The sequence below is a fragment of the Podarcis tiliguerta genome (genome assembly GCF_965153285.1).
Source record: "Podarcis tiliguerta genome assembly, chromosome: 13".
NCBI lineage: Eukaryota > Metazoa > Chordata > Lepidosauria > Squamata > Lacertidae > Podarcis > Podarcis tiliguerta.
Genome location: NC_139546.1, coordinates 10,305,440 through 10,326,076, shown reverse-complemented (window position 1 = coordinate 10,326,076; position 20,637 = coordinate 10,305,440). Strand labels below are relative to the sequence as shown.

The 20,637-nt window shown below is 50.3% G+C and overlaps 1 protein-coding gene across 1 annotated transcript in view; it reads right to left on the bottom strand.

The window, feature by feature from the left end:
- The window catches only part of RND2 (Rho family GTPase 2), a 44,300-nt gene extending 23,870 nt beyond the window's left edge, over positions 1-20,430 (bottom strand). The window contains exons 1-2 of the mRNA XM_083408018.1: positions 20,183-20,430; positions 18,430-18,517 (exon numbers count right to left, since the gene is read on the bottom strand). Coding sequence (XP_083264144.1) covers positions 18,430-18,517; positions 20,183-20,284 — 190 coding nt within the window. The 5' untranslated portion in view covers positions 20,285-20,430. The remainder of the gene's footprint in view (positions 1-18,429; positions 18,518-20,182) is intronic.
- Positions 20,431-20,637: the final 207 nt, after the last annotated feature.

Genomic DNA, 20,637 nt, shown 5'->3' with positions numbered 1-20,637 from the left:
CCCCATGTGATGTCATGGCAACGCCACATGCAAATTTCAAATTGCTGGGGGTGGGGAGCGAAGACTTCCATTTATCTTCTGAGCAGGCAACCAAGAGCAGCCCCCGCTGAGACACGGACAAACTCTGCAACCGCCAACTGACATTCTGGAGCCCAGTTTGCCCTCCGCCATGGCACCAGCATCCTCGCAGAAATGGGCCCCGAGAAGGGGGGAAAAATACCCTGCTGCAAAAGGCCGCATTGTCTTCCCGCCCTTGTCAGGTTTTTATCGCACGCCTCGAGACGCTTCGCAAAAGAGTGTCTCCTTCTTGTGCCAACCAGCAAGGAACGTCACTGACCGTGCAAAGCCACAGCAGATTGGACACCCCAGTTTCCACTCATCGGAGGAGGGAGAGAAATGAAAAAGCAATGCAAGTAAACAAGAACTCAGTGAATCCTTGGGACATGTATGCGAACACCTGGTTCCTTCCATTAGTCTGCAAATGGTAGGAATGGAAGGTCCAGAATTTGAAATATGGCCCACTCTCCAAGCAGAGTGCAGCCAACTTTATGTTTCTTTGCAGCCCCTGGCGTGTTAGCATCATACCATTCAATGCTTATTCTTCATCATAATAAGACAGCAAATGTAGTTTGGTGCCATTTCCCAAAGCGCAGAGTTCAAATTTAACCGTCCCTGTTTTGAATCTGAGGCTGTGAATTCGTGATCATCACAGAACTGGAAGGCGCCCCAAGGTCCATCTTGTCGAATCCCCTGCAATGCCTATTTTGAGAACAGAAGAGGTATACGCAGGTTGTTAGTTCTTTAGCAGAAACTCGGGGGAACCTTGTTTGGGGAAGCCCCAAAATCCACCTAGATCTGTAATCGATAAAATTGTGGCCATCTCTCATCCAGATGATTGTCTGCTCGAGTTTATTAATCACATCTTACATTTAACCAGGGGACGCGGGTGGCACTGTGGGTTAAAACCACAGAGCCTAGGACTTGCTGATCAGAAGGTCGGTGGTTCGAATCCCCGCGACGGGGTGAGCTCAAGTTGCTCAGTCCCTGCTCCTGCCAACCTAGCAGTTCAAAAGCACGTCAAAGTGCAAGTAGATAAATAGGTACCGCTCCGGCGGGAAGGTAAACGGCGTTTCCGTGCACTGCTCTGGTTCGCCAGAAGCAGCTCAGTCATGCTGGTCACATGACCCGGAAGCTGTACGCCGGCTCCCTTGGCCAATAAAGTGAGATGAGCGCCGCAACCCCAGAGTCGGCCATGACTGACCTAATGGTCAGGGGTCCCTTTACCTTTTTACATTTAACCGCTGCCCATGTCTGGCACTGTGACTGGGCCCACAATAAACAAACAAACTTCGTGGTGTGTTCCCCCGCCACGTACTGGAGAATGGAGAGAGAGAAAGGCAACTTTCCCCCCAGAAAATAAACAACTGTGATGGGTATATGGGTATAGGGACGTGGGTGGCGCTGTGGGTTAAAGCCTCAGCGCCTAGGGCTTGCCGATCGAAAGGTCAGCGGTTTGAATCCCCGCGGCGGGGTGTGCTCCCGTTGTTCGGTCCCAGCGCCTGCCAACCTAGCAGTTCGAAAGCACTCCCGGGTGCAAGTAGATAAATAGGGACCGCTTACTAGCGGGAAGGTAAACGGCGTTCCGTGTGCTGCGCTGGCTCGCCAGAGCAGCAATGTCACGCTGGCCACGTGACCCGGAAGTGTCTCCGGACAGCGCTGGCCCTCGGCCTCTTTGAGTGAGATGGGCGCACAACCCTAGAGTCTGGCAAGACTGGCCCGTACTCCTGACACCCCACTCTCTGGTCCTTAGCTGTGAAGTGAGGAGGGATCAACAACACAGAGGGGTACCCTCCTTCTCTCCCGCCCCCCACCGCCCTTCCCAACTCTCCAGCTGCCTATTTGTCTCCTTAATCTCATCAACATTCCTCCACATTCTTTATGTCCCCCCTTCCGCAAAGCGGGGGATCTTTATCAGGAGCCGCAGGTTCCCACACTCCTCTCTGAGCTAAATGCTCGCTGGATGGATGGTGGGAGGGCCCGGCTGCACAGGAGAATTCCACAGCCAAACTCCATGTTTGGAGTTTTTCAAAAAAGGATGCAAGATGCCTTTCTAAATAAAGATGCTCTAGGCAGCGCTCAGTTTCCTTGAGAAAGCTGCTGGGGTTCAAGCCTGCCTGGGAACCAGGATTTTGACCTGCCATCACCCAATCGCTCATGAGATGTTTGGTAAGGGAAGAGCACAGTCTTCTTGCTACTTCCTATATTCCAACACCAAAGTGTCACATCTCACGCACAAACACACCAGAGTCCCGGGCGAAGGGAAGCCCGGCTCAAACTAAACAAGCCCCGTCTTGATCCAAATGAAAGCTTCCAAAACTGAAATACAGTGGTACCTCAGGTTACGTACTTAATTCGTTCCGGAGGTCTGTTATTAATCTGAAACTGTTCTTAACCTGAGGTACCACTTTAGCTAATGGGGCCTCCTGCTGAAGCCGCGCGATTTCTGTTCTCATCCTGAAGCAAAGTTCTTAACCCGAGGTACTATTTCTGGGTTAGCGGAGTCTGTAACCGGAACCGTCTGTAACCTGAAGCGTATGTAACCCGAGGTACCACTGTACAGTGGTACCTCAGGTTACAGAGGTTACACAGTGGCAGCGGGAAGCCCCATTAGCTAAAGTGGTACCTCAGGTTAAGAACAGTTTCAGGTTAAGAATGGACCTCTGCTAAAATGTTTTTTATGGTTAAAGTAAGTGGGGGGGGGGAAGATGGTTAGAAATTATGATATATGTAAACTGCTAAAGATGAAGTAAAATGAAAATCAGATAGGTGGGACTTGGGGAAGCCCACTTAACAATGTTTAGAAAAATAAGGATATGACAAGAATTCGTTTGTATTGTTTGTCTTTTCTGTTTGTGTATTTTATTTGTGTTATAAAATGAGTAAAAAATTTTGGGGGGAAAAGAAAGAATGGACCTCTGGAACGAATTAAGTTCTTAACCTAAGGTACCACTGTATACACCCACTAACTGCTGTGTGTTCTTAGGCAAAGGCAAAATTTTAGCATCCTCAGTCAGGCATGTTTTGAGCGCCAGCACTCAGCTCCACAGAGAGCCAGGGTGGCATCCTGGCTTACAGATTGCACTATGGCCAGAGAGACCCAGGTTCAAGGCACTGCTCTCACCTTGCGCCAGTCACACTTTCTGTGCACAACCAACCTCACGAGTAGGTAAACTCAGTGCGCAAGCCTCAGCACCACTGAGGAAGCGCTGGAGAAAAAATTGTAATAAATAAAATAATGAACGAACTGAACCCACTATAACTCATTCAGTAGAAACTCTTAATCACGGGGTCATGGGTTCAAGTCCTACGCTGGGCAAAAACATTGCAGGGGTTTGGACTAGATGACCCTCAGGGTCCCTTCCAACTCTATGATTCTAAGTAATGATTGAGCACAAAGGACCATGTGCCAAGTGTTTTTTTGCTCACTGCTAAGTAGCCCAGGAAGCCTTTTATGGCTCACTCAGCTCATGCAAGCTTTCATTTCATTTAACCCATAACTCTCCAAAAGGCATTAGGTTCCTTTCTCTAGACAATTTTATTTCATTACCCCACTGGGCCAGCAACTGATTTCTGAAAAGTTATGAAGTGTTACGTAAGGCTAACATTAATCCAGTGCTTTACCAACTGCATTGGCTCCCGGCGGAGTACAGGGTCAGGTTTAAGGGGCTGGTTTTGACCTTTAAAGCCCTATGTGGCCTAGGACCCTCGTACCTACAGGACTGCCTCTCCTGGTATGCCCCACGGAGGACCTTAAGGTCCACAAATGACAACATTTCGGAGGTCCCAGGTGGCAAGGTGGTTAGATTGGTCTCCACTAGGGCCAGGGCCTTTTCAGTACTGGCCCCGACTTGGTGGAACGCTCTGTCTCAAGAGACTAGGGCCCTGCGGGACTTGACATCTTTCCACAGGGCCTGCAAGACAGAGCTGTTCCTCCTGGCCTTTGGTTTGGACTCAGTCTGACCCTTATGTTTCCCTCCCCTTATGGTCTTGATTTATCGGCTATTTTAAAATGAGGCTGCATATTAAATTGCATTTTAACCTGTATTTTAAATGTGTGTGTTTTTCTCTTTCCCCCCCATTATGTTATTACTGTGATTTTATTGGTGTTAGCCGCCCTGAGCCCAGCTTTGGCTGGGGAGGGTGAGGTATAAATAAAATTTATTATTCTTCTTCTTATTATTATTATTAATTGCCCTTGGGAGCTAGCTGTTGGTCTCTGGTACTTAGAGGTTGGCACTCTGCACATCCTCAGAGACGTTCTCCTCTATGATCTTCAAATGTTAGCTTCAAATTCTAAAGATGGGAGATGGAGTAAGCTTGTTTTTTCTTGCTCTGGAGGGCCGGAACCGAACCAATGGATTCAGGTTACAAGAAAAATGAGATTCCAACTAAACACCAGGAAGAACTTTCTGGCGGGAAGAGCTGTTTGACAACATTCCCTCAGAATGTTGTGGACTCTCCTTCCTTGGAGGTTTTTCGGCAGAGGTTGGGTGGCCATCTGTCATGGATGCTTTAGCTCAGAATCCTGCATTGCAGAGGGTTGGACTAGATAACCCTCAGGGTATTTCACAAATTCACAGCCTCAGATTCAAAACAGGGGCACACTGAGAAATTTGCTATCTTCTTGTGACGCTTCCCTCACCAGTCCTGTCCCTGTGAAAGTCGTTTTCAGGATCACTGCATCGCCCAAGACGAACGGCACCCCTCCCCTTCCCCTCTGCTCTCCACACACCAAGATTTGCATCCATCCATCAGCACAGACCTTATCCAAGCAATTTCAGCAGCCGCGCACATTCTCTGGGGAAAGAGGAAGAGAAAAATCGATAAGCCGTTTCCCTCGCTTCGGGTTCTTCACCAATCTCTGAAGAGCACCAAAGAAAACAGAGACCAGCAAGTGCTTTATCTCTCGCCGAGCCGGCAGCTCGCACAATGCTTTTTTAAAAAAAAGAAAGAAAAGAAAATAGAAATTTGGGGTCAAATCTGCCGGGGTCAAAGGGAACGGGTGTTCGTTGACTCTGCAAAACAGAGCGCAGAAGCAGCAGCCCAGGAAAAGATGCAAAGGTTAGCTTTACTTTTCCTCCAGCACTTTCCACAAACTAGGGAAGGAAACCAGAACCATGGAAGTAGAATTACCGTATCAATTCATGCCCGAGGAAGTGGTTTTTTTATATAACTTGAAAGCTTGCATTATCGTATACCAAGCTATGTTGTTCCAGTAAAAAGCATCTTTTACCCGCTTTGTATTGTATTTCCAGTGCTTTGGGGCAAATGACGATAAAACACACACACAGAGGGCCAGACTAGACAAGCTAAAGGTGTGAGCGTTTAATATGCCCAGTTCCCACCCCCTTCTAAATTTAAGCTGTTGAGAAAATAAGAGGATATTGATAGGTACACTGGAGTGCAATGGAGTCGGGCAAGGGTTCCGCTTCCTTCGGAAACTTCCCTCTAGAGCAGTGGCGTAGCGTGGGTTGTCAGCACCCGGGGCAAGGCAAGTAATTTGTGCCCCCCCCCCGCTGCACTGTCCCTCCCCCAGATAGTCCCTTGCTCTCTCTCCGCACCGCACCGCACGCCTGGCACCCCCCCCTCCACAGTGGGCGGAGACCCGGCGGCTCGGATCGGATTCGCACAGCCAGCACTGCAGTGAGAGAGAGTGAGTGAGCCAGGTAGGGGCAGAGAGCTGCGAGTGCAAGCGCGCGCCCCCCAGATGTTGCGCCCGGTGCGGCCGGGCCCCCCCCGCACCCCCCATGCTACGCCACTGCTCTAGAGACAAGTGGCAGCTTAGAGGGGCAGGATGGGAAAACCCCTCCCCACACCCCACATTTCCCAACTTCCCCCCTGTGGCTGTTATTCTGTGGGGAAAACAACACTGGAGACAGTGAAGTGAAACCACCTGGCTGCCTTCAAGATCTCACCCAGTTTGGTCCTCTGTCATCCTCCACATCCCCCCGGAAACTCAAACACAATGTGCTTTTCGCTTAAACCCTTAGCTCCCCAAAACAATCCCTGACCAAACCCAACAGTGGTGCAGCTACAACATCTGTCGTTCTGCCCGGACACTGAGGTCCAGCGCCGAGGGCCTTCTGGCGGCTCCCTCGCTGTGAGAAGCCAAGTTACAGGGAACCAGGCAGAGGGCCTTCTCAGTAGTGGCGCCCTCCCACCAGATGTCAAAGAGAAAAATAACTACCAAACTTTTAGAAGACATCTAAAGGCAGCCCTGTTTAGGGAAGCTTTTAATGTTTAATAGGTTATTGTATTTTAGTGTTTTATTGGAAGCCGCCCAGAGTGGCTGGGGGGACCCAGCCAGATGGGCGGGGTATAAATAATAAATTATTATTATTATTATTATTATTATTATTATTATTATTATTAATCATCTCCATTCGTGAAGTTTGTGATCTCTTTCAGCTTCTGCCTTCTGGAAGAAGGTACAGGGTTATAAAGACTAGGACTAGGACTAGCTGCCTGAGTTTCTATCCAAATGCGATTTTGGTTTTAAACACAGTCTCTATGGGAGTATATTGTATTTAATTATGGGTTATCAGAGTTTTTAGGGGGTCAACCAGGCTAGGATAGTTGGGATAGCAGGCTTGTTGGTTTTTGAATGTCTGATGTAGATTTTTTCCAATTTCGTTGTTCTGCATGGGACAATGACAATAAAGATTATCGTATCGTATTATCGTTTTGTAAGTGGGGTGGGTGGAGAACCTGGGGTCCTGATCATTATGTATGGGGCTGATGGGAGGGGGAGTCCGACCTGGTCTGGAGGGCCTCAGGTTTCCCACTCCTGCTATAAAGCATCGCATAGTGAGATGGAGGCAAATAAACAGCAATGACAAACTGAAACACACTTTCCCATCGTTCCCGTGAAATCCAGCTATGAATCATAGAATCACAGAATCATAGAGTTGGAAGAGACCACAAGGGCCATCGACTCCAAGCCCCTGCCAAGCAGGAAACACCATCAGAGCACTCCTGACATATGGTTGTCAAGCCTCTGCTTAAAGACCTCCAAAGAAGGAGACTCCACCACACTCCTTGGCAGCAAATTCCACTGTCGAACAGCTCTTACTGTCAGGAAGTTCTTCCTAATGTTTAGGTGGAATCTTCTTTCTTGTAGTTTGGATCCATTGCTCCGTGTCCGCTTCTCTGGAGCAGCAGAAAACAACCTTTCTCCCTCCTCTATGTGACATCCTTTTATATATTTGAACATGGCTATCATATCACTCCTTAACCTCCTCTTCTCCAGGCTAAACATGCCCAGCTCCCTTAGCCGTTCCTCATAAGGCATCGTTTCCAGGCCTTTGACCATTTTGGTTGCCCTCCTCTGGACACGTTCCAGTTTGTCAGTGTCCTTCTTGAACTGTGGTGCCCAGAACTGGACACAGTACTCCAGGTGAGGTCTGACCAGAGCAGAATACAGTGGCACTATTACTTCCCTTGATCTAGATGCTATACTCCTATTGATGGAACAGAAACACTCATCACACGGAAAACCTGTAGCAACTCAACTCTTTAAGTGGGTCTCTTATAGTGGAATTGGGTTTTGGTTAAAAACCACCACCACAACAAATGAAATAGGCTTTTACATTCTAGACCAGGGTTTCCCAAACTTGAGTCTCCCGCTGTTTTTGGACTACAACTCCCATCTTCTCTAGCCAGCAGGACAAGTGGTCAGGGATGATGGGAACTGTAGTTGGAGACCCAAGTTTGGGGAATCTTGTTCTAGACATACAGTGGTACCTCCGGTTACGAACTTAATTCGTTCCGGAGGTCCGTTCTCAACCTGAAACCACTCATAACATGAGGCGCGCTTTCACTAATGGCGCCTCCCGCTGCTGCCATGCTGCCGCCATTCAACTTCCGCTCGCATCCTGGGGCAAAGTTCACAACCCAGAGCATCTATTTCCGGGTTAGCGGAGCTCATAACCCGCAGCATTCGCAAGGGGGATGGTATGTAACGCGAGGTACCACTGTACAGTGGTGCCTCGCAAGACGAAATTAATTCGTCCCGCGAGTTCTTTTGTTGAGCGAGTTTTTTCGTCTTGCGAAGCACCACTGAAGTTAAACACTAACAATGGCGGGGGGGGGAGTAGCAGGGCAGCTGCCGCAGCCGGTAGCTTGGACTCACCCGCGCCTTGTGGCCACCGCGCGACGCGGCTGCTGGAGGGCGGCGGGGCTCAGGAGCGAAACTCCGGCTGCAACGCTGGCTGCTGGCGGCAGCGGCTCTCAGAGGAGCGCGCGAGGGCGGTGGGCAGCGGCGCAAGGCAGCCGGAAGGTCGGAGGGAGCCGGAGGAGCGGGGAAGCGAGCGTGCGACCGTCGCCATGACAGGAGAGGCAGGGCTGTTTCGTCTAGCGAAGCAAGCCCTTTGGAAAATCCGTCTTGCGAAGCACCTCAGAAAACGAAAAACCATTTCGTCTAGCGAGTTTTTCATCTTCCGAGGCATTCGTCTTGCGGGGTACCACTGTATAGGAAAATGCCCACACCCCCAATCTCCACCCCATTTGTAGCTGACGGATTGGTTTTGGCTCCTTTTTGGGGGTGGGTGGGAATGCTCATCACAATGGCTTCCTCCCACCCCCTTTCTCTTTTGGATTTTAAAACGGCTGCCTGCTGTGACATCAGAAGCCCTGCCTTTCACTGCTTAAACGGAGGCTGCTGCCAGAGGCAGCGGCGGCAGCTGGAGGAGAGCCTCGTTTCTGGAGGGAGGCATTTGTCAGCGCGCTTGCGGGGAGAAGAAATAAATGGCAGGGGACATCGCAAGTGACTTGCACAAAATGAAGCTCTGGGCCAGACATGATGCCAAGGCATCTGGGAGAAGCCTGAATGATTCAGGACAGCCCAAAGCCTGTTTGGAGGGGGGGGGGGAGACACCGATCCTTTATTCGTTTATAGGCACACTGGGAACTGTCAGCACATGAGCAGCATAGCTGGCAGGAACCAGGGCAAAACCAAAGCACTGGTCTGGACGTGATGCTGGGTAGCCTTGTGGGAAGTAGTACAGTCATACCTCAGGTTAAATATGCTTCAGGTTGACCATTTTCAGGTTATGCTCCGCAGAGACCCAGAGGTAACAGAACACGTTACTTCCGGGTTTCGCATGCGCAGATGCTCAAAATGATGTCACGCGCATGTGCAGAAGCGGCGAATCACGACCCGCGCATGTGCAGAAGCAGATTGCATTCTACTCAGGATGCGAACGGGACTCCGGAATGGATCCTGTTCGCATCCAGCCGTACCACTGTATTTTGGAGGGAGGGATGTCTAATTTTGGGTGGGCCAAGTTTTCAAGGTGCAAACATTCCCTTATTCCTCAGTGTGGCCTAGGGGCATGATGCATTTGAGAAACATGCTTCAATGCAGTCCTTTAGGACAGTGTGTGTGTGTGTGTGTGCATGCGCGCGCGCACAAACACACACACACACACACACACACACACGTGCTAGGGCTGGTTGATATATCAATATATCGTCCAAAACCAGTTTGAAGTTCATATCGTGATATCAGTTTCGTAATTTTTGACCGGGCAATATATTGCGAATCACGGTGCATGTTAGGGCTGGGCGATATATCATCCAAAACTGGTTCATATCGTGATAATGTGTTTCATAATTTTTGACCTGGCAATATATCGCGAATATGTGCGCTATGCAAAAATCACAATGTGGGGGAAACCGTGAAGTAAGCCAGTGCTTCTCTCGATTCCTGCAGCCCTTGTTAACTCTGCAGCGAATCACAAGAGCAGGCACCGGCAAAAATCACGATGCGGGGAAAACTGTGAAGCCAGCCGATGCCTGTCTACATAGCTCCATCCTTATTTCAGACACTGTGATATAGCAGTACATTGCATTTTTTAGCTGGTGATATATTACGATGCTGACGAAGAGGTTAAATCTGTTATGATTAGTTGGGCTAGAGATTTCGGATATAATATTTGTCAGGGGTTCAGGAGCAGAGGCACAGGAGAGGGAGGAAATGGAGAGCGAGGGGGAGGAGTCCGAAGGAAATGTCAGCGATGACAGCAATCCGAGGTCTCTGAGTCTCTCCAGTGACTCGGAGGATTCACAGAAAGGGGCCCCCATAGTCAGGGCAAGAGGAGTGCCCAGGGGGACACCTCGGGAAGAAGGGGCCAGAGGGGACTCAGAGAGCAGCAGCTGGAAATCAGGACCAGCGTCCCCCCCAGAGCGCAGTAGGGGGGAGGAGTCCCAGGCATCGGGATCAGGTGGCGCGCGGGCAGCGGGAGAACATGAGGCAGGAGGGACCACACCCCCGTCAGGGAGCGAGGAAACGGTCATCAGGAAAGTTAAACGCGCGCGCGCGCCAAGTTCAAATGTACAGGAGGGCGGCACGGTGGGCAGCCCGGGTAGGGAGCAAGGTCCTAAAGCCCGCCGAAGAGAGTGGGAGGAGTCAGAGGGGTCAACGTCTGCGTCGGAGGAGTCCAGGAGGGAGGAGACCCCGGGGGGTAGTAGGACCCAGAGGAAGAGAGAGAGAAGGAAGAGGTGGAGTAAGATTAGAGTCTTAAACTGGTGTACAGGAGGCGGAGACTCAGACGGAGCTTCGCCGGTCTAAACTCCAGACGTAGAGCTGGGACGCTGAGGCTTGGAAATGGAAACTATTCTTCAATAAAGACTTTGATACTTTACTACCGGCTAGCGTTGGTCCTTTGTGAGCTGGGACCAGGAGCCAGCTCTGACAATATTGAATTTGAGAAATGGACTAAATTATGGAAGGATGGGTTAAAGTTTACAGCTTGTACAACGATTAAGGAAAATGTTATGAAGATGTTATGTAGATGGTATATAACACCAGTAAAACTGGGTAAAATGTATAAAGTGTGTAATAAATGTTGGAAGTGTAAGGAGACTGAAGGAACATTTTACCATATGTGGTGGGAATGTAAGAAGGTAAAAAGCTTCTGGGAGATGATCTATAATGAGTTAAAGAAAATGCTGAAATATACTTTTGTTAAAAAAACCAGAAGCTCTCTTTTTGGGAATACTGGATAATGAAATTAGTAAAAAAGATGTGAAATTTGTTTTGTATGCAGTAACAGCAGCCAGAATTTTGCTGGCACAGAAATGGAAACAGGAAGAGATGCCCACGAAAGAAGAATGGAGGATGAAACTGATGGAATACGCAGAAATGGACAGATTGACGGGGAGAATTAGGAACCAACGTGACCAGAAATTCTCCGAGGACTGGAAGAAATTTACAGAGTATATCAAAAATTTCTGTGATGAGCAAATAACGTTCGTTGGCTTTCAAGAAGCTCTGTGAAATTACTGTTAGAAATATTGTTTAAAAAATATGATGTGATTAAGAGTATTTGAGTGCAATATAATATTGGGAAATGTGAGACGAAGATAAAAAATAAACGGAAAATTATCAGACAAGCTGAGGGAAGTTCTGGAAAAAAGGGTTTAAGTTAAAAATGGATGTATAATTTTGTAAAAATGTTTTTTTTTAATGGAAAATCTAATAAAAAATATTTATTAAAAAAAAAAGATATATTACGATGCTGAAAACCAGATATCGCCCAGCCCTAGTGTGTGCGTATCAAAGGGTTCTGATTCCCAGTCGTGGAGGGTGCATGATATGGGGTGGTCTTAAGCTTATTTGGGGGTACAGGGGCATGCGAACATCAGTCCCTTATTCAGGCTGGTGTGCTGAACCAGGAACCAGGAACCAACCTTCGCCTCACATACAGCAGCTCACGAGACCCAAGCTAGACCGAAAGAGGTGCAAGAGTGGTACCACTGGTACAAGACAACCCACTTAAGACTCTGAAACCGTCCCAGCAGCGCTGCCATTCCCGCCTCCCCCAAAGGACTACTGCTCACCAGAGTCTCTAGAGAAGGATGGCTGTAAAGGAGGAAGAGAACAAATGGAACAGAGCAACAGTACAGATGGCATTCCTCCTTTGCGAGGAAGGAAAAACCACATAGAATCATAGAATCCATAGAGTTGGAAGAGACCAAAAGGGCCATCGAGTCCAACCCCCTGCCAAGCAGGAAACACCATCAGAGCACTCCTGACATATGGTTGTCAAGCCTCTGCTTAAAGACCTCCAAAGAAGGAGACTCCACCACACTCCTTGGCAGCAAATTCCACTGTCGAACAGCTCTTACTGTCAGGAAGTTCTTCCTAATGTTTAGGTGGAATCTTCTTTCTTGTAGTTTGGATCCATCGCTCCGTGTCCACTTTTCTGGAGCAGCAGAAAACAACCTTTCTCCCTCCTCTATGTGACATCCTTTTATATACGGGTACCTATATATACGGGTACCTATATATATACGGGTATATACCTATATATACACGGGTACCTATATATAACCTATATATACGGGTACCTTTTATATATGGGTACCATGGGTACCTATTCAAAGCTACTCATCAGTTCTTTATATGGTCAGGGATTTGGGTGGGGGAGAAAACCTCTGCAAGCCACTTCCCAGAAGACCAAGCCTTGGGAGAGATAACACACCACCAGGAGTTGGGGGGATTTTAATTAGGAAGTGACCAATGGCTTCCACCACCTGCAATTACGGACAGGTGTGTCGGTCTAGTTTGCACGAGTTCATCCTGGGTGCCTGTTCCATCCTGTTTCCACTTTAATGTTAACATTTTAAAACCGGTGCCAAGAAAACCCCACCGTATTTAAATTCACCTTTTATCTCAAAGCACACATTTCTAAATGCATTTTATCCTAAAATACACTTCTCGGCTGAAAAAAGGGGCCAATGAAGAAATAAAATTCAGAGAAGCGCAGAAGTGGGAGAATAATTATGTTCCGATCAGTGGATTTTAGCCTGGGAGACACGAATTAGGTGGGCTTGCTTAAAAATGCAGACCAAACAAAATCCGCCCTCATCCCTATCTGTAATGCAGTGAGATAACACACACACACAAACAAACACATAAAGGATGTCAAATGACATATTGCCAGGGAAGGAAGAAGGCAATCAAAGTTTCCTTATGGAAATAGCGAGAGTTGTTGTGGTGGTGTTGTTTATAAAGGCTGGGAGAGGGCTTTTGTGGAGACCCAAACACAGAAGGGCTTCACTGGAGGTAGGCTATTCCAGGTCCTCAGCTTTTTCTCTGGAACAAGATTTTCAGAAGGAACGAATAGGGAGGCTTGAGGTCAGCCATGAAACTTGACTGCATTTGCCAGGACTCAACACGGAAATAACCTAAGCATTAACAAAAGAGAAAGCCTCTAAAGGTAAAGGTAAAGGTACCCCTGCCCGTACGGGCCAGTCTTGACAGACTCTAGGGTTGTGCGCTCATCTCACTCTAGAGGCCGGGAGCCAGCGCTGTCCGCAGACACTTCCGGGTCACGTGGCCAGCACGACGAAGCTGCATCTGGCGAGCCAGCGCAGCACACGGAACGCCGTTTACCTTCCCGCTAGTAAGCGGTCCCTATTTATCTACTTGCCCCCGGGGGTGCTTTCGAACTGCTAGGTTGGCAGGCGCTGGGACCGAACGACGGGAGCGCACCCCGCCGCGGGGATTCGAACTGCCGACCATACGATCGGCAAGTGCTAGGCGCTGAGGTTTTACCCACAGCGCCACCCGCGTCCCGAGAAAGCCTCTAGGCAGCAGCAATTGACCCCTGCGTTATTGGGGATTATGGATTCGCCGCAACTTCCAAACAGACCGGAGCTTCTCGCTTCGAAATAAAAACACACCACATTTCCCAAAGGAAGCATTTGGGAATGAAGAGTTGAAAAACTAACACCAAGAGGTGCAGGATTTAAATGGTGACACTTGTTTCCTCCTGGCTTTTAGCTTTAAAATTGTTTCAGGATAAAAGCAGCGATGTAACTGAGAACCCTGCTTTTTTAAAAAAGCTAACAAGAGGCAGCGGCAGAGAATTAGAACAGGGGTCAGCAAACTTTTTCAGCAGGGGGCCGGTCCACTGTCCCTCAGACCTTGGGGCGGCCGCACTATATTTTTTTTGGGGGGGGGGAATGAACGAATTCCTATGCCCCACAAATAACTCAGAGATGCATTTTAAATAAAAGAACACATTCTACTCATGTAAAAACACGGTGATTCCCAGACTGTCCATGGGCCGGATTTAGAAGGCTGGATTGGGCCGGATCCGGGCCCCGGGCCTTAGTTTGCCCACCCATGAATTAGAACACCCACTGATGTTCCTATCAGGAAGGCTTAATGTTCCTTTACATTCTCGCTACCCTGCCTCCAGACTTGCAGCCCTTGCAAAGCAATAAATTAAGCAGCTGTAACTCCTATTCTCCCTTGCAGACAGTTTCTGTGCTCAGAAATGTTCCTAATCAATTACTTTGGGCATGTGAGCACCACCACCCAAGTGCTCAAATCTCGGAGGGTTTCTGCTCCAAGCCAGCCAAGGGCAGGCACATCCTTCCAAGAGCATTCAAAGCCGCTTTGCCGGACCAGACTGAAAAGCCACCCATTCTGGAGCAGGATTGCAGGGACTGTAGAACGAATGTCTGAGCCCTGGGTGGAAGGAGAGGCTTCATTTATCCCACCAGTAGCATAACCCCTTCCTTGCTGCATGGCAAAGCGCATATGAAACAGGACGGCTAATTTCAAAAGTCCTTTGGGATGTGGCAAGCGTGGGTGTCATACCCACAACATTTCTCTGATGAAAATAGGGGCGTCCTATTCCATGATTGGGACGCGGGTGGCTCTGTGGTCTAAACCACAGAGCCTAGGGCTTGCCGATCAGAAGCTCGGCGGTTTGAATCCCCGTAATGGGGTGAGCTCCCATTGCTCGGTCCCTGCATCTGCCAACCTAGCAGTTCGAAAGCACCCCTAAGTGCAAGTAGATAAATAGGTACCGCTCCAGCGGGAAGGTAAACGGTGTTTCCGTGCGCTGCTCTGCTTTTACCAGAAGCGGCTTAGTCATGCTGGCCACATGACCCGGAAGCTGTACGCCGGCTCCCTCAGCCAGTAAAGCGAGATGAGTGCCGCAACCCCAGAGTCGGTCACGACTGGACCTAATGGTCAAGGGTCCCTTTATTCCATGATTATAATAATCATAACAACAACAACAACAATTTTATTATTATATCCCACCCATCTGACCGGGCTGTCCTAGCCACTCTGGGCAGCTTCCAACATCTATTAAAAACATCATTAAGCATTGAAAAACTTCCTTATACAGGGCTGCCTTCAGATGGCTTCTAAAGGTTGTATAGTTCCATATCTCCTTGGCTCAGGGGTCGCCTCACTCCATACCCTCCTACATTTCTCCAATGAAAATAGGGACATCCTAAGGAAAAGTGGGACATTCTGGGATCAAATCAAAAACTGGGACAGCTTCTGTAAATCCGGGACTGTCCCTGGAAAATAGGGACACTTGGAGGTTCTGAGGTGTCAGTCAGTGTTCAGAGGCAAAAATCCCTCTACAGAAGTAAGGTAAAGGACCCCTGGACAGTTAAGTCCAGTCAAAGGCAGCTGTGGGGTTGTGGCGCTCATCTCACTTTCAGGCCGAGGGAGCTGGCGTTTGTCCACAGACAGCTATCCAGGTCATGTGGCCAGCATGACTAAACCACTTCTGGCACAACGGGACACAGTGATGGAAACCAGAGTGCACGGAAACGCTGTTTACCTTCCCGCCACAGTGGCACCTATTTATCTACTTACACCGGTGTCCTTTCGAACTGCTAGGTTGGCAGAAGCTGGGACAGAGCAACAGGAGCTCACTCTGCTGCAGGGATTCAAACTGCTGACCTTCTGGTCAGCAAGTCCAAGAGGCTCAGTGTTTTGGACCACATCGCCACCCCTCCTGTGACATTAAGAAGCCCTTTCTATCCTGGCTCATATCTGAGGGATGGGGAACCTGGGGCCAGCCACATGTTGCTAGGAGCAACATCCCAGCCTACCGGCTAGGAAGTGGAAATCTATCGATGTCCGGTGTGCCACAGGTAGCCCACACCATCCCTAAAAGCCTCTCATCTCCAAGTGCAGTTTTCGGTCATTAGCACACACGGCTTAGTAAGACACCTATAGACCAACCCTCTGCCAATTTGCCATGAGCCTAGCTGATCCGTTACGAAGCATTTCTGCGACTCTCCTCCCTTGGCCAGACTGCAGAGTCTGTGGCTGCAGCTTGCTCGCCTGTTAGCCACGGAATATTTGCCGGCTCCAAACAACGCTCGCGTCTCTGCGCCGTTAGCTTTGTGATCGTTTTGTGCACCGCGCTCCAGCCTCCCACAGCAGGAGGATTGTTTGCTCGCTTCCTCCTCCCACAGCCCAAGGAAGAGACGCTCTTTTCTCTACCCAGACAGAAGAGCCTTTCTGCAGCCTCCCGAGGAGCCACCGGCAATTTTGCCACAGCTGCACTGCACACAGGAGAGCCCTTTACGCAACTCGACAAAAGCAGGCGAGAGGTGCCGTGCCAAGGCAAGGCTCTGGCCGTGCCAATCGCGAGGCTGCGAAGTTAATAAATGCAAAAGCCGGAGTCGAGGCAGAGGAAAGAAGAAGCCCCGGTAGTTTGGGTGATCGTTCTCTCCATCCCTCTCAAAACAAAACAAAAATGGGGACATTTATCCGCCAAAGCATTGCATCTTCTTCTGTTCCTCCTCTGTAGCATCAAGCCTGAAGCACAACATCGCCCCTTCTCTCGCATATGGAAAACCACAAAGAAATGGGGGGTTTTTTTGGGGGGGAGGGGTTACAAATAAAAGGCAAAAGGCATAAAAGGCAGCCAGGCTGAGCCAGACAACCCCCAGAATTGCTTCCAGGATCCAGCTGCTTCTAAAATGCTGGCAAGAACTCAATGTTCCCTCTTTGCAGGCAAAGAAAGTACGAAAACGGGCCCTTCTCCCCTTACATTCCTTCCTGGGGCGAGGTCTGCCCGCGGATCCGGAGCTTTCCGTGCCTCATTCATTCTTGGCCTCACCCTGAATCTCAGAATTCATTCTGTACCTTCTCACAGGTACTCCTAGGCAGGTGCTACCAGGAAACAGGACACCAAAAAGAAAGAGGCCACAGAGTGGATAGGAAGGCAGTACTTTAATTACTGCAGGTGGGGGCGGGGGGGGGGGGGTGGAAGAGGCAGGGAGGGGTCCTTAAATGAAATTGGAAAGCTCCAGCATCATGATTTCCACCCCCACCCAATTTTAGCCAGATCATGTTATCCCCCTATAACCTTTTCAAAAAAGTAGGTAAAGCAGGCCAGCCCCACATAATCCAGAGAGGGTTATGAGCGGTGTTATAGTTGAGGGGGGAAATTTTATATAAGGGATATCAGAGATGGGATATGAAGCAGGTCTCAGCAGCAGAACCACCTTGTAATGCTGATGCCCAGCTCTGGGAGAAGCAAACTCTGAGCATATACAAAGAGTCTTTCTCTCACCACCAGTTCATCACAACTGCTCCCCACCACAAAGGGCTTGGTGTGTAACTAGGTTTTAGTAGGACCAGGATCCAAGTACCAGTGCTTAGCCGAAACATATGAAGCCATACGAAAGAGAGATTTCCCCCTTACCGCATTTGAGATTAAGGGAAAGGGTTTTCCAGAGAACAGCACAGGCTTGAGCCTTGGGGTAAAATTATAATAATCCCAAGAACGCATGGAAGGAGAATGCTGGAAAACACTGCACAAGTGTTGACGGCAATTTCTGGAGCCAAGAGAAAAAGGGAACCTGATAACCCTTTGTGGAAGTCAGTGGGAGAAATTTAAAGCCTGATGGTGGTTTAACTCCGAGTGTTTCCCAAACTCGGGTGTCCAGCTGTTTTCGGACTACAACTCCCATCATCCCTCGATAGCAAGTTTGGGAAACACTGGTTAAACTAATGCTACAAGTTAAAACTATAAGGGAGGAAAGTATCCACCCAAACACATGCGAAGCACAAAAATTCCAAACCAGGCAGCTGCAGCCAGGAGAGAAAGATCTTCCAAGCAGTGGCGTAGCGTGGGGGGTGCAGGGGGGGGGCCGGCCGCACTGGGCGCAACATCTGGGGGTTAGGGTGCGCAAATCCACGGGTTAGGGTGCGCAAATCCACGGGTTAGGGGGCGCAAATCCACGGGTTAGGGGGTGCAAATCCACAGGTTAGGGGGCGCAAATCCACAGGTTAGGGGGCGCAAATTACTTGCCTTGCCCCGGGTGCTGACAACCCACGCTACACCACTGCTTCCAAGCAAGGTTAGGAATGGTCAAGGAAAACAAGGAAACAAACAAATAAACTGTCCCTTGTACGGCAGTGGTGCTAAAACCCCTGGAATCACTCAGAGGGCACATTCATTTGGGTAAACAGGAATATGTCGCAAAACCCCTCAACTGGGACAGGCAAAATTCACCCAAATTACCAGTTCCAGAGCACTCCCTGCCCCCAACCCAAGTTTCCAACCCAGACTTTCCCTGCTCCACACTCACCTGAAGTGTCCCACATGTTGAGTTCGATGCGCTGCTTTTCGATCTCAAAACTGGCCGTGTAGTTCTCAAACACCGTGGGGACATAATTCTGCAAGGGGGGGCAGCAGAGACAACAGAACGCATGAAACCACAGAATTTCATGCCATGCCGCCGACTGGGAGAATCATCCCCCACCCCCTGCAAGCACCCCCAACCCAGATTTCGCACGCCTGGGTCCCTGACACACTCGTGGCCGGACAACCCCACAACCCCAAGAGCAACGCTCCGTTTCTGAAAGCAAACATTTACGGTGCACGCCTCTGCCTCTGGAAGACTTTTCGTCCTAATTTGTGGTTCGTGTGGGATCCTGGCCATGTTCCAGTAAAAGCAAAAAAGAGGTTCTCCCTGGTTGCTTAGAGGAAGTTCTGTCTCAGGACTCAGCCAAGGCACTGAGAAGAAGCTCTAGATCTTTTACTGAGTTCTGCAACCCTCAGTCCCAACAGAGGCCGGTTTTATGCAAGGACAAAATTTGGTGCCCCCCGCAAAGAAGAATATTTCTTATTTTCACAATAATTCCTTTTGGTAGAGTTGCTTTCTTACGTAGCTACTTAGTAGCTACCTGTATATTATTATTATTATTATTATTATTATTATTATTATTATTATGGCCCTCAGCTAGAGGGAACCAGATGCTCTGCCCTAAATCCAGCCGCCCCACAAAGGGAGGCAGGCAGGCAGGTTGTTCCGGGTTTCTGACATTCCGCCTGATGTTCCAGCGGTTCCTCAGTTCCATAGTTTCCCTACAGAACCCTAAATCTCCCTCCCAGCTTTGCCTGAACCCGACTCCTCACTTGAACCTCCTCCATCTCCTTCACCCCTCTCAAAATTGTCCCCCACCCAGACACCCAAACCAGTGGCGTAGCGTGGGGGGTGCAGGGGGGGCCGGCCGCACCGGGCGCAACATCTGGGGGTTAGGGGGCGCAAATCCACGGGTTAGGGGGCGCAAATTACTTGCCTTGCCCTGGGTGCTGACAACCCACGCTACGCCACTGACCCAAACTCTCTTTCTAACCTAACCTTCGGTTAGTCAGTCTAACCGAAAAAGAGGATTTTTGTGGCACCTTGGAAGATGAAGGGATCGATTATGGCAGAAGCGGGGAAGCGCCTTGAACAGCCCCCTGTGCCGAGAATCCCTTCCAGGTCCCTTCAGCCCCCCCAAAAAACTATTTTACACCCCACATGACACACACAACCCCTTGCATTTTGCCCCTCCACTTCCAGAGTATTTCAGTTCTGTGTGTTTGCCTCTTCTTGCTCCCATCTCGCCCCTGGCTCTCCCAACAGGTGACACAAGCCGTATCCCTTCCTAAGACCCCCCCAAATCCCGCAGTCTCCGGCCACATCCGAGGGAACACCCTCCTTAGTGGGCACCGTCTAAAAACACGGGCTCTCCGCCCTCTAGGGACGACGCTGCCGTCGGGGATCCAAGACCTGGGACCTCCCCGAAGCGCAAAGCGGGCGCTAACCCCACCGAGCTGCGGTTCTTCGAAGTCCTGAGACCGGCCGGCCGCCCCCTCGGAGGAACCGGAGACCCCGCTGGCCAACCGGCAGCCCTGCTCGCCTTGCCTGGACGCCCCTCTCCGGCTGCATCTCCCGAACCCACCAATACCCACCCACCGCGACCGTCGGGGGTCCCTTCCGTCCCCTCCGGCATCCCCGCCCCGTCGGATGTGGCTCCCTCTGCGGGAGGCTGCCCCCCCCGCGCGCCCCGTACCTCGGGGTAGGTGTCCTTGGCGAAGACGTGGAGCAGCGCCGTCTTGCCGCACTGGCTGTCGCCCACCACCACGATCTTGCAGCGGGCCAGCTGGCTCTCCATGGCGCCTTCGCAGGCAGGCAGGCAAGACGGCGCGGGCCGCCACTCAGTCCCCGCGCCGGGAAAAGAGCAGGAGCAACATCGCCGCCGCCTCCGCCCGCCTCTCCGCGCTGGCAGACAGGCTCCTGCCGCGGCTCCCCGGCTCCCGATGCCGCACCCCCTGCTCCGCCCTCCCGAGCCCCCGTCTCGCCGCCGGCCCCCTCGCGGCGCTCCTACCCTCCCGTCGCCGGCAGGCGGCGCCCTGGAGCAGGCGTCCCCCAGACCAGCCTCGCCGGCGCGTCCGGAGGGTCCCTTTTGCTGATGCGCAACCGGGGGAGCGGGTTTAGCTCCCCCCCCCGGGGATGCCAATATTGTAT